Source organism: Ylistrum balloti, unplaced genomic scaffold (genome assembly GCF_031769215.1).
Source record: "Ylistrum balloti isolate Yb309-2 unplaced genomic scaffold, AGI_CSIRO_Ybal_v1 Utg369990, whole genome shotgun sequence".
NCBI lineage: Eukaryota > Metazoa > Mollusca > Bivalvia > Pectinida > Pectinidae > Ylistrum > Ylistrum balloti.
In genome coordinates, this window is record NW_026782073.1 from 706902 (window position 1) to 723359 (window position 16458).

Genomic DNA, 16458 nt, shown 5'->3' on the forward strand with positions numbered 1-16458 from the left:
TTGTGTGTATGGCTCTTAAACTAATTTCCCTTTTAATGAGTTTTCTTTCATTTCACCGAGCATCTGGCAAGGTTAAACAGAAAAATCGTCATTACTGTCATAAATCCCATATGCAATGGAAAAGAATGTAAGTAAATTTGATATTTCAGGAAAATATCGCCAAAATGGCAGTTTATTGAAATCTAAATTTGCGATGTATTCATTCAATATCTCTTTATTTTTTGACGTCACTTGTTTATGACGCCATGACGCAATAACGTCATAATTGAAGCAATTTCACCTTTCAGCAGTCAATCACAGTTCCGCTAAGTCTTAGATTATACGTCATGACCAATTCATGCAGTGGGTGTTATTACACAACGTAGTTATACGGTTAATTCAATATCAAACATCTAATAGGTTATGACGTCATACATGAATTTTATAAATGCGAGACGGTTACGTCAGTTGGGAAACTCGTCAACAACGTCGGGGCAACCACTTTGAGAACATTTTTGGAGTTTGATCGCAAATCATTATCAGTCATATAAATGAAAAACTGAAGCCATTTTCACAACGTGACAAAATGAAGCATAATTCAAAGAGATAAAGTTCATGTTTGCATGCAAACCGGGCCATAAATAAAGGATCTTACATGAGATTCCGCTGGATATATGATATATGAAACGAGTCAAACAATTTTTAAGACTATCTAAAAGGATAATTTGTGGCGAGTGCCAAAAAACTCACATCAAATAGGTTATATTACATATGTGCAATATTTACAAATAATACATGGGTATATTTACTGAATAGTAAGGTAGTCATAGAGGTTACACAACCGGTTATTGTGTATCATTTCTTTCACTCGAATTAGTAATTTTTCAAAAGTACGAAAAAATATTGAAAAACAACCACCGGGAGTGGAAGAAATACAATAATACAACAACCACGAGTTTATGTGGCCTGTTTCTACCACAATAAGATATCTATTCAGATAAGGCGTAATGATCCGACATATTGTGAAATGCCACAAATTAATATGCAGAAAATCTGAAAATATTTTTACGCTATTTTGATTATATTAGTTTTTCAATAGCTCGGATACATATATCAAATTCCGGAATGTTTTTCTCCTTTTTTGCGTTGATATACATAATTTGTCCATATAGATCTGATTTTTTTTAAAAAAATAATTTTTTATGTTTTATGTAGATAATGTTTTCAAGTGTGTGCTTTCTTTGCCATATTTGCCGATTAAATGATGTTTTATTTTTTTTTGTTTTGTCTATAAGACCGAGGTTTATGTAGACAAGTCTCATTTTCCTAACAAAACTAAACATTTTAATGACATCATATATTTCAGTCTTTCCGAAAGCAACATTTTGCTTCCATTCCTTACGAGATGGAAGACAAAAACTTCCACATCTAACGTTATGTATTGAAAACATTTAAATCTAGATATAGCAAGCAGACAGGAGAAAAATTATCAAGTTCTATAGAAAACTAAAATTACAAATAGAAAGAAATAAACAGGAGATAAACAGAGTTAGACAAATAAAGCATTAGTAGGAAGGAAACTTTTACCACTGCACGACATACAATCGCGATGAGTGGTTGCATTTAATGGAATAAAAGCATCATTTTGATCACCAGCATATCTCACTGATGCTGCTAAACGGATGTGCTTTAAATCACTTCTATAGCCTTTGTTCGTGAATAGCTTATAAAACAAACGATACTGATGTAATAGTGTAACTTCATATGGCGAGGAAACAAAAAAGTAATAGAATCTTTGAAAAATAACAAATATAGTCAAATTATCAAAAACATGCTTTGGTGTTAATACTTTGTTATCTTATATAGTATCAAGCCACCCTAAAAATGTAAATAGTCTGAGAAACCCTGGATAACTTACCACCTACCTTATATTGTTTAACCGGCTGCTCTATGGCTGGGCAACCAGAGAGAGGAAAGTCTCCAGGTCTCCTGTGTTCTTCATGTATAAGCGCATATGCATATACTTATAATATCATCGATACTAAAATTCCTGGAATGGACATTTAAAAATGATCTTCAGTAAAATGGACTGATCCTTCTAGTATTGTTTTTTCATTGTGGGCTTCTAACCAACAAAATAATGAGCCAAGGAGCAAGTACATGTACAATGTAATTGAAATGGGAAATAACAAAATGTTTGAAAATGAACATCTCCCCTCTCATATTGTAGATGCCTTTTGATAAACATACACGTTCTTATATTTTCCTGTCATCAAATCCTTATTCTCTTATTTGTTTTCAGGCAGAAAAATGCAAAAGGGATTGGTAAGGTTTTGTTGAAACAGATGGAGCAGAGTTCTAGAAAAACGAAACAGTAATATTTTTGTTCATTTTCCTACACAGTCTGTATCCATTTCTAATTTTTTATTGGTTTTTATTTTCATTTTGTATTTTTGCTCTTTCTGTCTATCTGTTTTGTCCTTTGTAATGTCCTCAGGCTTTTGTTCACTGTCGTCATGGAATGAAGGGTTTCGCTCTTCAATACAGTGAATCAAAATGATATTTATTTATATATATATATATATTGTTATAGTCTAAGACCAAATATGAACACTGTAAAAAGTTATCCCCATGTACCTTTACATAGATATTGTTTTCCGTCGAAATATGAATTTATACCGGAAATGGGTACAAACAGTTTGCTATCTACAAATTGTGTCCCAATAGGAGTTGGCTTGCCGTATCAAAAATCTTAGGAGGGCACATTCAGAGACATTAATTCTGCATTAACTTCATATGGAGGACAAATATTCCTAAAATCTGTTTTGACAAATTCATAAAAATCTACGGTTGTATTTATAAGTTGTTTAAAGTTTGGACTGATGTAATGATATTTTGATAGTTTACATGTGTTCAGTTGGAGACTGACGTTAGGTTTTTAACTTTAGACTTGATCTAATGGGGATAAAGATATAGAGAACTTCCCGTTCTTTTCAAGACTTTCACTTTTAACTTGTCGGTATGGTTTTCTTGTTCTGCTTTAATTACTGTGGTGCTGTAAAGACCAAATCGGTGTCAAAAAGGAATAGAAGTTTTGTTGAAAAAGTTATACCTTAACCACCTCCGACCCAAATTCTGTTATTTTGAAATTAAATAGTTCAAACCAAAGCTTTCAACTCTATTTCACTGAAAACTGCAAAATTAGTGGTTGAATTTAGTGCTACCAAATGAAGCTATTTAACTCTTATACATGATATGTTTTATTACTATTTGTAAGTGAACAGTTAACGACTCCTAGGGATGTTGTTCAACATTAATGGTAAATGGAGGGATCACAAGTGCTAATGAAACTAATAATTAGTTTCTCTTTTACAAATGAAAAATATATAAACGGATTTGGAGAACGGGAATGTTGCATCTGCAAACGCTGAAATACCCGAATTCATCATTCAGTTTATAAATTACGAATGTAACATCAATTTGAGATATTGTGCGCTTTTTCAATATATTGAACAAAGAGAGTATCATTTAATGATTTAATTAAAAATGGGAAAATCCAATGAGAAAATATTTTAGAATTATATATTTCAAGGTAACTCTCGAGTGATATTAAACATGTGTCCGGGAAAACTTGTCTGTGTATTTGAAGATGACTCATTAACATATCTTTCTCTTAAATCTGTGAATTATATAGGATTCGTGGTATTAACAGACAGGATGTACTGGAAGTGTTTCCAACAGCAATGATCAAAATCACTACGACTGTCTGGATATTAAGAATCATATTATTGACCACCTATTTTAGGTAGGCTTTGTGGCTTGTATATAGACATCGGCCACACTAGTGAGGAAAATCAAACCAATGGTAACGAGCAATAAGGTCGCTTTTATTTTGAATGTTATTTACTAAAATTACGTTTCAAAAGACCAAACCAGGATAATATCTTAAAATTAAAAAAAAAAAAAAAATTATTTTTATTTTTGAGTTCAAATATAGGTAGAAAAATATTCCGTATATTTAAGTGTGTTAAGTATATAGTCAGTCCTCTGTTTTAGACTCCCTTCTGTTTTGAGTACTTACACTATTAAGTTAAGATCATCGTTGTAACTCTGATAATTTCATTAGGAGGGAGGGATATTGATAATATAGTGAGATAATTGTCCCATCCTCATGTTGCTAAGCATAAGTTTAAGTCACTATCTCGATTCTTCTTTTGAAAACGTTGCATTTCTTGAACATGACCGATAATAATATTTGCAGTGCGAGATTCGTTAATGAAGCAGATGCTGCTAAACTGTCCAAAACACCTTCTGGCTCCAATTACTCAATGTTTGGTTAGAAATACCAGTGGGTAATAAGAATTCAACTATTTTTTATTGGAACATTTTCTCCACTCGCCTGAAAAAGACTGTTTTACTCCCGATGTTTCAGCAAATGTGGTCTGGTCTGTTTTTCTATTCTTAACACGTTTTTCTTTGGTGTTTGTTAGTATTTATCAAATATTTTTCCTTATTTATCGAATTTCGAATTTTGTTCTTATTGATATTTAAACGTATATTTTCTTGCCATTTATGAGAACATGAACCACAGTTCTGCTCCAGTATGCTCACCATCAATCACTATGACCAAATATTTACCGGTCAAATCTTGAGGAAGTTTTCACTTCACTTTGGATTATAAAATAAGTTCTTATCTTCGATAAGATATAAAAATGATATTCATCTGTTGCAAAGAAGAGCTGAGATTATCAGCATCATTAGTGATATTACATATTTACATTTAATCGCAAGCTTTATACAAAATTTCTTAAGATATTTTTTTGTTCGACACTGAGGACTTCAGTCCTCGTATGCTAAAGAACATGCATATTAACATTAATACCTCTTTTATCAACATAAGGTATTACTCTCATACAGAAATATTTTGATCAAATGTGAAACAATAAACTCCAAATAAAAAAAGTTGGAATAAAAATATTGGTAGTAGTAATATATCTTCATTCTCTTCAGGAAGTTTCCATCGTGGAACTTCCGGAAAACTTTGATCCGATGTCGTGACCGGAATACATTTATTCCAGACTGACACTACATACGAAAGGCAGCATGGTTCCCAAGGTTTAGTCAGTGGCTATCGTGGTCAAACAATGACCAGGCCATCGATTAGCGACAAAAATGTGTTTAAAATAAGGTTAGCTCCATCAAAATGCAACACAAGTGTCAATACACCTGAACAACTGACTGTTTGTTGAAGTAGATTATTGTGTTTAGTTGACAATAGAATAAATTTGCTCTGTCCGCCAAGCGCAAATTGTGCCACAATTCAATTAAGCCTAGCGAAACCATGTTTGTCCGGTATTGTGGCTGGACAATGATTAGGCGAGTTCGGTCCCTTTTATCACGGTTCTTGCGTCACAGGTAAGACATGGCGGTTTCGCTTTGAAAATATACCAGTTATTCAATTACCATATATTATTGTTACACTCATAATTTGACTTTTCTGTTTTGCTATTACTTACAAGACTCTCCTTTCTAGTGTGAACATCTGGGGGAAGAGCTTTGGCAATAGTAATCGTCTCACTGATCTGCGAACCATGAACAACAAAGACGTGAGGTTTCGATAAAGTGGAATGGTACAAACGTGGTCAATATCTGGTTGTTTAAATTAATTAATTATTAAAGGCATACAGGTTATTGTGTCAACATTCTTGCGTTAATCTTACGTATATTTGTAGGTACAATGGGTAGCAGGAAGGTGTTGGGTGATGTTTGTAGCAGAACCTACTAGTGGACAATAAATCTTAATAGTAAACGAATTTGCATATTTTCATTCATTCATATTAATGTTTATTTCAATATATGTATATATAGATATCATATCATATATGTAGAATACAATTGTATAAATGTTCACAGGAACGTTTCTAAGTTGTCATAAATTGCTTCAAAATCCTTTTGAATTATTTCAATTAAGATATGTTTAAACAAAACCAAATTTTACAGGACTATTTCTTATAATAGAACACATGTTTTTCTCTTTAATATTTGATACAGAATGTCAAACTTGCGGCAAGCATGTGAAATATTTGTACATTTAGGTACTGAGTAACATACACGACGTTTTACCACAGTCATCACTCACTGGGAATGTAAGGAACTGCCTTCTCTATAAGGTGGATATTGTGATGCCATGCAAAATATAATTGATCTTCGGATCTCGAAATAATAAAACGAAATGATCATTATGAAAATATTCTGTACATATTTTTCTCGTCAATTTTAGTGTGATTTTTCGAAAGAAAGGATCTTTTGTATTTTCGTATTTTTCTTTTTTCAGAAGTGAATAAGATGAAAAAGAAAATTTCATTAATGTGTTTCGTTGTTTCCAAAATCAAACACCATTACATTTTGTTACTCTTGGGAATCTTGTGTTTCTTTTGTGAAGTCAAATCACAACTAGCTTATCGATGTCTTTAAGTTTTCACCTCGTTAGTGGTTTCATGGACTTCAGTATATCTATACCAAGCCCGTGGCGGTACTCACATTTTTTCAGAATTGTTGAACAGTTAAGCTATAAAAAGTCATTAAGCTTTGATATTACAAAATTACAAAACACATAACTGCAAAACACCAATAAGAAACGCTCCAATTATTTATGGACAATGCTTTTAATATGACAGGATAAACATACCGCTTTAGCAGTCAAGCTTTCTAACTTCCCGACAGTGAAATTTAGTCAAGCATTAGTCAAAGTACATAATACTTTCCATATCACAACAAACATATATGAATTAGCTTTCTTCCCAGAAATGGGATGTACAACTATCATACACCACTGACATTAGAAATTCCTTAGAACGTTTTATCGATAAATCAAGAGATAAAGATATAATTGTCATCTCAAGAATACGAACTAGTATATATACTTGGTGTGTTTGCTTATTATTTTGCGTCAGAAACAGAAAAAATAAATGTTATAGAATGAAATATTGCTTATCAGTTAAGGTGCTTTTTATCATAGGAAGATCCGGCGTTGAACAACATGCATCGGATCTCTCGCATTTTGTTCAGTGAGCTAAGCACCAGTTAAGAAAAGTCACCCTCAAAAGGACCTTGGCTGTTCACAAGGAGATATACTTAATAAACACACTATCAAAGGTGATGCGATTTCCTTTTATTTTTGTCAGTACAGTCTGTAAATAATTTGAAAATTATGGCGAGGAAAAAGTTACAGTTTCTCCACAATTTGAAAAACGTCGTGGCTATTTTGTATACAGGACGCCGAAACTGATTGGTTTTATAAACCATATGCTGAATTATAGAAATTTATATAGAATCATGTCCTCCGCTGTTTTTCCAAAATCACGATCGGAATGTATTGGTCATTTGTCTGGGTATTTACAGTGTATTCAGGCCGTAATGGCGTTTGTATAGTGAAGTAATGGTGTGTTCTAGTATCACAGCTACACCAACAAATCTAGATCAAAGATTAATCCCGTTGTCCACATTCCATAACGATGTGTTAAATCGCTAATATCTTTATATGGGGGATATGACCATCACGTCACTCGAGTAAACTTCGTTAATATATGGTAAAGAGTGTATGGGCGGTGAAGGGTCTGGTTCTATGATCCTGTCGTGTGACAAAGTCTCTTATAGGTGGATCATCGGATCAGCTCGGTATATCACAACACTACCTACCGCTCGCCTCCTCTTACCTTTGTTACCTACCTGACTTGTTTGTTAGCAGTACGTAAATTGTGGTTTCTTTGAACTTGCCGCTAAAGGTGAGAAGAATCGCCAAAAAGTAGGCGAGACGGTTCATATTCAACTATCCATAAAGCAATATTTAACAAGCACGTATCTATGTAACGAACCCAATAATCTGTATCTCTTTATCAGAAAATCAGTTAAAATTGATGTGTGCTGCTGTTTTCTGCTTTCGTGTACAGGTAGATTGTTTTATCAATTACTTATTCCATATTTATACGTGGAATAATCGCCGTTATCTTTGACGCAACATTAACAGACGAGATGAATATAATTTGAAACGGAATACGGCATAAACACTGTTATTTGTGTTATTCCCTTCATGGCTACTTAGTATACAAAATTATTCGTCAATGAATGGTATTTCATGTCTATTTTAAAATGTAAATAAAAAACAAAATAATAAATACAGATTCACATACCTGCGGGTTTTTTTTTCATGCAAACATACAATTACGTTTGATTCAATCAGATATAGTTACTAACACGGACTTAGATACGGACATGTGTGAGTCCGGGGGTACTTTATTTTTGCGTGTTACACTTCTCTATCGAACTTTCTTTGAGTGTGATTCGAATTAAAAAAATAATTGTTAAAAAGACACAGAAATAAATAGAACATTTCGATGCCAATTAATAATTAGATACACTAAGATACACTATAGATAAAGTATATGTAACATCATACAACTGTTTGGTCCTAAGAGATTTGCGGACACCTAAATACCTGGCACCTTCCGACCGACGTTATCTAAGGTCCCAGCTAAGTCCATTTTGAACTTATATAGACAGTTACAAAGATTCACGATAGTTTATCGACGATATGATTTTTTTATTTGCTTTTTATAGATTTCATAAATTCCGGCTCCATTTCACAGAGAAAGTAAACGTTACTTGATATCTTTATCTTTCCTCTGTAAGCAATTCTAAGACTTAGATGTGTTTCACCTTCAACACTTTGTTGTTGTTGTTGTTTTTTATAAATACTGGTACACCGAATCTAATTAATTGTCCTTTTGTTGACGTGCAAAAGACACCCAGCCAAGAAAGAGATGCTCATGGACAATCTACACGACCACTCTCATTCTGGGCAGTCCTAATCTTGTCGGTACCATGGCTAGTGGGGTACGTATTCCTGTTAATTTTCTATTCTGCTGAAAGACCGTAAGATGGACGTAAACCACGTTAAACAAAACTTACCTTTCTGATCCTCAGTGGACATGCTAGGTCCTACTATACTCTTATTCACCTACGCATTATTTTGAGGGGTTTCTGATATCAAAGAACACCATAAACGCTGGCAGTACAATGCATACGTCGGATTAGAATTATTACCAAAATCAGACTGAGAAGCGAAAATGAGAGAGAGTAAAATAGCACAAAAGTTAGCTCAAATTGATGTAACTACTCAACATTACTAACTGTTATAAATGACACGAGCCGCTCAATGGACTTTATATATAAGGTATTCACTTTTTAAGATAAACTGACTACAGATAAAGTCAGAATGTGTTTAATGTACACTTATATCAATACTTTGTCGACTACTCACTACATAGAGTTCCTTTGGACAAAATTACCATGTGTTGAGTAGTGGTAGGGCATTGAACGACTAGCACACCCGGTGATTAGGCACTTAAAATACATCACACAAACACTGGAAAATGCGCAGGATTTCAACTATCCATAGTAAAAATATTGCTTATACTACATCATTTAAACATTAGCATCAGTTTAAAACAGAAACCAGAAAATATCCTTTTATCGGATTTAAAGTCTATTTTTTTCATACATATCTCTCTATTTCCAAGTTCTCCTAAGTGTTACGCATAGAAACCACTATACTGTTCAAATTATGTCCTCATCGCTCCAGAGTCAGAGGGGATATTACGATGTCGGAATCATTGATGAATAAATGCTGAGCCTATTTTCAACAGCATTGTTTGCTTTTGACGACCGTATTTCGTAATCACATCGGAAAGATATCCCAATTCTCATAATCATAGAGAGTAAGGGCGCAAGTATTCCGTGATGCAATGAAAATGCTACATAGATAAGGATACACAGATTTATTCTGACAATATACCAAAAGATATACAGTATTTAAAAAAATCCTTTGGTATTATGCTACATTTTCAAATCTTAGTCTGAGAGTTTTTGACCATCTATTGGCTATTTTTTTTTCGACATGGTTACTGTCGATATTCAGTAAACATGGAATTTAGCAATCAGGCAATGATTAAAAGATTAACAACAGAGCAATTGTTATAAATAATACATACTTTTTCTATGCTAACTTACGTAAGCATCAACTAAATGTATTAACTATATTCTATATTTCTTCCTCGACAACATGAGCTTCAACCACATTTTGATAATGTCCAGATTTGTCGTTCTGAACCCTCTGAAAAGTAAACTCTCAGGAGAAACATGCGGGACCTTAATAATTATTTAAACACACCTGAATGATACAACAACAACAGCAGCAGTAGTATTAGTAGGAGCAGTTATTAAATTATTTCAGTTCAAAAGATAGATATTCAGAGTCCTTCGGACTAACCTGCTCACTCGGAAACACCCTCACCTTCCATCCCCCTCTCACCCATATCTTTTACTCACGCCTTTTTCGTGAGCAATGTTATTGCTTTGAATCGTATAGAGATGGTGTTATAGTGTGCATTCCGGATCGAAGGATTGCAAAAGTTCAGTAGCCATTGGACAACCGCTTATTATTAGGGAATTAACTTCCTCTATTATGGCCTTTAAGCCTTTCAGAGGACGAGTACAACCGCATCGGATGGCGCTATTAAACCTCGTCATTTAATATTCCCATGTAATAGTACACTGTAAATGTTCTTAAAAACAATTTAATCTTAATAAATCAAGCAGTGTTGTGCTCTCTCCTACTTCCATAACCATCGAAACCAAGGATTAGATCATTTATTTTGGGCCACAGGCATCCGTATCTAAAACTTGAACATTTCGGGAAAGTACGTATAAAACTGAGGGAAGGGACTTAACTCTTATAAAAAGAAAAATAATTCCGTAAAAATTATGTCTATGATCATTTCGAAAAATTATTAACCGAAGGCGCTGATTTGGAAAAGTTGAGCACCTGCTACTCTGCAGTGTTGCCGTTAGAAGTCCGCATAGAAAGCGACAGGCATCCAGGTAACTGTTTCTGCTTGTTTTTAATTGTTAGAACGGTGTTCATAACTTTGTTTTAAAATATTTAAAACTGATACGGAGCTTAATTAATTACAGATAACAATATACATGCCACGTTCGCCGGTATCAATGGACACGATTAGTTGTAAACACGAGTTAGCCCCCCTCTGACGAATCCTACAGGTGTCATTTCTGGAATCTCGAATACAAAATGCCTCTCATAACTTTAAAAGGAATCATATAAAAAGTTCACAATATAAATAAATAAATAAAGAAATAAGTAAACAGAGAAGTCCGTAGCCTGATCCTAGGTATATGTTTCATGCAGACTAATCTGCTCTACCAAATGTGATTGTGATCAACCTCTGATGGCATTTTTTAATGTCATTAATAGGTCACAAGGGCTTGTTTAGATGAGTTAGTTACATACTCTTCCCTATCGTCTAGGATTAGGGAAAGTACGGGATCAGAATGCATGGTATGTAGTATACCCCACCCCCAATGTCATTGGTAATTAACTTGTCTAGACAAGGGAGGTCAGGCCAAGTGGTGTGATGGGGAATTTTCTTTTGGTTACTATTTCCAGTAGAAGATTATCACTATCACAGTCACAGTCTCATTATTGCAAAGTGTTGTTCCCTGAGGAAGTTGAGACTGTCGCTCAATTTTTTTTTTTTGACACTTTGTAGTCTTTTACTACTGAGTGCGCCCTATGTAAAATAACTTTTAAAATTTCAGATTCATACTTTATTGGTATTAGAGTGGGCCAATGGTGCAACAGTAACCCAATGCCTTCACGTAGGTGTTCAGGGTTTGATTCCTGGTATTGTCGTGAAAAAGTCAGCTGCTGTGGGTGGGTTTTCCAAGGGTACTATGATTTCCTTGCAGAAAAAGTCCCCTTGCCCACTTCATTCGTGATTAATATCAGTTGGAATAAATTGTTACCCCATTGTTGTGAAATGAATAAGTTTAATTTAATTAATTTTATTGACATAAGTCATACCTTGACAGCTTTGTTTAAACTGTTTTTATTTTTTGAAAGGCATTTTGATTTGTTGTTTCTGAAAAACTATTTTCAAAATGCATTTGAAACTGTAGTTGTCAGAAAAAAATAAGTTGATACATTGAATCAGAGAAATATATAATGCAGTATATATCCCTGATTTAGTTAACGACTGTTGATAGCCTTGACACTTGTGCAGAAAAATGTTTGAAATGGAATTATATGAAACATTTCCCGAATGCTGACCCATTTCATATTTTCTGTAGGGGGAAATTTACAGGATAGTCCTAAAAGTTCTTATTAAAGGCATTGCATTGTATGGTATTACGGATTATGAGTATGAACATGAAAACAATTTATAGATCATTGATTCTTATCTGGCTTAATAATGTATAGATTATCACAGAGTTATAGTGTAGTAGTTCTTTTACTGATGTATAAAGTTGAAGAAATTAAAAAAATTCCTTGAAAGTTGTTAACAATTCATCATGTAGCAATTTTTTAAACAGATATACATATTTTTATTCTTCATTATACAGCATGTCAGATGTGCGACAGAGGAAAAGCAAAGGTCGCTCTCAGAAGAATGCCTCCTCAGTCGTCCAGAAAGGAGTCCAGAAGTCCAAGACTTCCTCAAAAGACGAGGAATGTGAGAGCGAGGACTCCCCCCTCTATTGGACGCTGTCATGGAGTAGTGTTATTTTGGGTGTAGTGGTAATGTTCTGCTGTGGGCTGACACATGCCAAGTATATGTCACAGATTCATGAAAACTGGCTCTGGTTCACAAATATCAAGGTTAGTATCACTGGTTTATTTTTCATATCTACAAATAAAACCATGAAAACAACCCAGTAGCTCCTTATAGTAGCAAAAATATTATAGCTAAGATTAAATCCTATCTATTGGTTTTAATACTAGAATTGTAGATGATGGTCTGTTTGGTGAAAATAGGTTCTGTTCTGGATCTTTTGCTTGAGTTTTCACAGTGTGGCCAAGTTTCTTTCAAAAACACATTACTATAAAGTGTTAAAATTCCAAAAACAGAAACATTTATCTGGGGATTTACAAGATATTTTAAGTGTTATCAGGGTCATGGGGTGTTTTTTCAAATTTGGAAAAAAAAGTGTTCCTGAATGTAGAATATATGCAACTGTACATTATATACTAATCCACCTGTGTATTTAAATGTTTAGTATCTGTTGTATGAACCTGTACATTGTTACAGTAGTGAAAGCAGTATTGTTTCTCTGACAAGTAGATAGTGACGCCTCAAACAAAGAGAAAAATGGTTGAAATGATACCACCGATGCATCCCATCGTAATCTGCTATGTTAGGATGATTTGAAAGTCTAATTTATTTATAATGCTACTTGTTATCGCTGGAAGGTACACTTATAGGTAACTAGGTACAGTTTGGGTTGTAACGGATCTGGTACTCCGGAGGATGAAACATTTCACTGTGATAGCTCTAGACAACATCAATCCCTTGTGTATTATGTACTGAAACATCCAGTCTGATGTTCTCTTCTCCTAATAACCATTGTTAATATTGTGATATGATATGCTCTGTATCTGTGTAAGTGTAAAATATATGCTGGACGTGAAAAGACAGCACACTCATGTAATACTATCGACTTAGTTTTCCTTTCCGTGTTTGTTAGTGTTTTGGGGAAATAGCGTTCCTTAAATAAGTATAAAGCCCTACATATAGTTATAAAGCATTGTTTTAATTTGTAAAATAAAATATTTCTATACACAAACTATATCAGGTTTTAACTCATACTGATGATGATATAATTGTCACATTTTATATGGTTGTTTGTTCAGGTATGATTTAAACAGACATTTAATGTGCATGAAAAATTAAAAAAATTATATCTACAAAACTTTAAATGGTGTTGTAATATCAGATGGAGGGTCACAAGGTGACAAGTGAAAATATTGATGATGGATTGTCAAAGGAGAAGTATTGTTCAATATCTGTTTCTTCGGATTTGGACTTAACATATCAAAATTTTTGATATTAAAGATTTGATTAAATCCACGATAAAGATATAACATTTAATATACCTACAGATGTATCTACAAGGATGGTGGTATTCAGTATGGGCAGGTCCCTGAAAGGTCACACTTTATTCCAAAGTGAAAACACAGATCATTTTATTTTTTTGATTTTGTTTTACTGTTGTTAAGAAATAAAATATTTTTAGTGTAGTTATGATTTAGTGTTTTTCATTAGTTTATAAATGTTATGATGTTTTAAATGATATTTTTTACATTAAAACATTTGAAGGAATAAACGTACAATAGATATGTATATGAATCCACCTCCTCAAGTAATTGATTTTCTTTATACTGAATTAACTATAAAACACCATAAACCACATCAATCATCAATTATGTTACAGCCCTATTCAATACCATTCTGAATGCATTGGAAATCAATGTGTTCTATCTGATGTGACCAGCAGCTGTTACACTACGGCTTATACGTGAATTGTCACGGACAAAATGACAAGATGATATAGCTAAGAAGTCACCTTGATCATTTCAGAATGCAAAGTAGACTAATAGAATGTGAGAATATTAAAAATCATTGATACCATACCTGATCTAAAAAAAAACCTACTGGTATATAAATCAAAATTCTCCATCTGTTATCTATTAAGTCTTGTAGGATGAAGCGACTATAACTGAAGAATTATAGATATTCTGTTGTAAGTCTGTTGCGATGCATCTTTTCTTGAAGACATTTTCATCTGATTATACTTTGTTTGATGTTAAGGATTTTATATTCTCATATAATCGTTAAAATGATACGAAGATGGGAAGACAATCTCCACAGAGGATTGGAATGTTCAAGGGCATGTCACAACCTGGAAGTGGTAGAACTACCCCAAACAGTGTCACATATACATTATTTTACCGAAAATAAGCCCCCTTCTGCAAATAAGCCTCCTCCTCACTTTTGTATGTCTTCCAATGCAATAGGGGGATTGTTCACAATTAAGCCCCCCCCCCCCCCCCCCCCCCCCCCCCCCCCCCCAAAAAAAAATAATGAGAAAAAAGTACTGTTTGTTATTCTTCTAGATTAATAGCCACTTGAGAAAAGGAAAATTTCAAAGCAAAAAAGAGGCTAACCAATCCATACTGCTATACAAAATGATCCCAAATTTAATAACGTTATACAATGTGGACAAAAGGCCTGTTTTACCTTCCATGTGATGATTGATCTTTTTGAATCGGTTATCTCTTATAGAAATTTATGACAATGTGACATTGCAATTAATAAATGTAATCATTATCTTTATGGTTGTTTAGTAAGTTAAATAAGATATTTGGTTAGATATTGATTTTGTTGTGCATGTTTGATCAATTATCATTTTCTTTGTGCATGTCTTTTGAGTGAACAATAGGTTGAGTGATGGAGGTTGAGCGATACTGAAGCCATCAAAATCTATAATAAGTGGGTAGATGGAGCATGAAAAACATCAGAGATTCTGTGAATTAGTGGATTTTATTGTCGACATATTTCAGATGACTTGGATAACCATCATCTGTAATAGTACCACTACTGCTACCTTAGCATAATGGTTATTGCACAGTTGTCTCCCTTTCTGCAGAAATAGTCAACTGTACATAACAGATTTTCAAGTTTGTTACTCTCAGCTTTGAAGTCTTGATCATGGGTGTCAAATCAAATTCCTGAGGTACAAAATGAAGACCCAAATATTTGTAGACCAACATCTCTGTTTGTGGTGACTGCCTTACTTTAAGATTTTGTCACTTTCTGCCCAGCAGTGCCTATATGTATTTAGACTAGGAATCATGGCAGGGATTAATCTAGTCAAATTTGTGCTGCGGGACATGGGGAAAATTCCCCAAACAGAGCTACAGTATTTTCTGGGTTATAAACCGAACATGTATATAAGCCACTGAGCTGATTTTCACTAATTTTTTTCAATTTGATCCATATATAAGGCACACCTGAATATAAGCCCACCATTTCTTACGATATGGTAACCACCATTGTTGACCAAAGTTGTTTGATATAACAGACAATGTTTAATATTAATGAAGGCCCTTACATGCTAACCAAATTTTTATACATGTAGTACCATATTATTTCTTCTGGTAAGTGTCATGAAGCCGTTCATATCATAAACAAGCATGACAGTCGTTCTAGAATTTGACCTATAACCTGATGACCTATCGATCCAAGGATGAAAAAGGTTATTGTTAACTTCTGCTGGGCTTTGAAGTAACCGCAAAAGTCCAGACAATATTATTGTGATTCATAGTAAAAGGTATTATTTATTAAATCTACATGAATGTTATTTTTATTTCAATCTTCAACTCATCCTCTATATGATTGCAAATGACGATCTGTTTCAGTCACAAACATATGATGGGCAGTTACTCATAAAAAAATTGAGTACCGTCATTACTCCACCAATGTTAGAGGTTTTTCTTGGCAAGAAACATATGACAGGCGCCGTGTAGTCGCAGTCAGCACATTAATGAGAGATAGTAAAACGGCT

At 33.7% G+C, this 16458-nt stretch overlaps 1 protein-coding gene across 1 annotated transcript in view; it reads left to right on the forward strand.

Moving 5' to 3' along the window:
• The first annotated feature begins 12457 nt into the window (after positions 1-12457).
• The window catches only part of LOC132547958 (probable C-mannosyltransferase DPY19L3), a 45991-nt gene continuing 41990 nt past the window's right edge, over positions 12458-16458 (forward strand). Inside the window, exon 1 of the mRNA XM_060211775.1 lies at positions 12458-12712. Within this exon, the coding sequence (XP_060067758.1) occupies positions 12458-12712 (255 nt within the window). The remainder of the gene's footprint in view (positions 12713-16458) is intronic.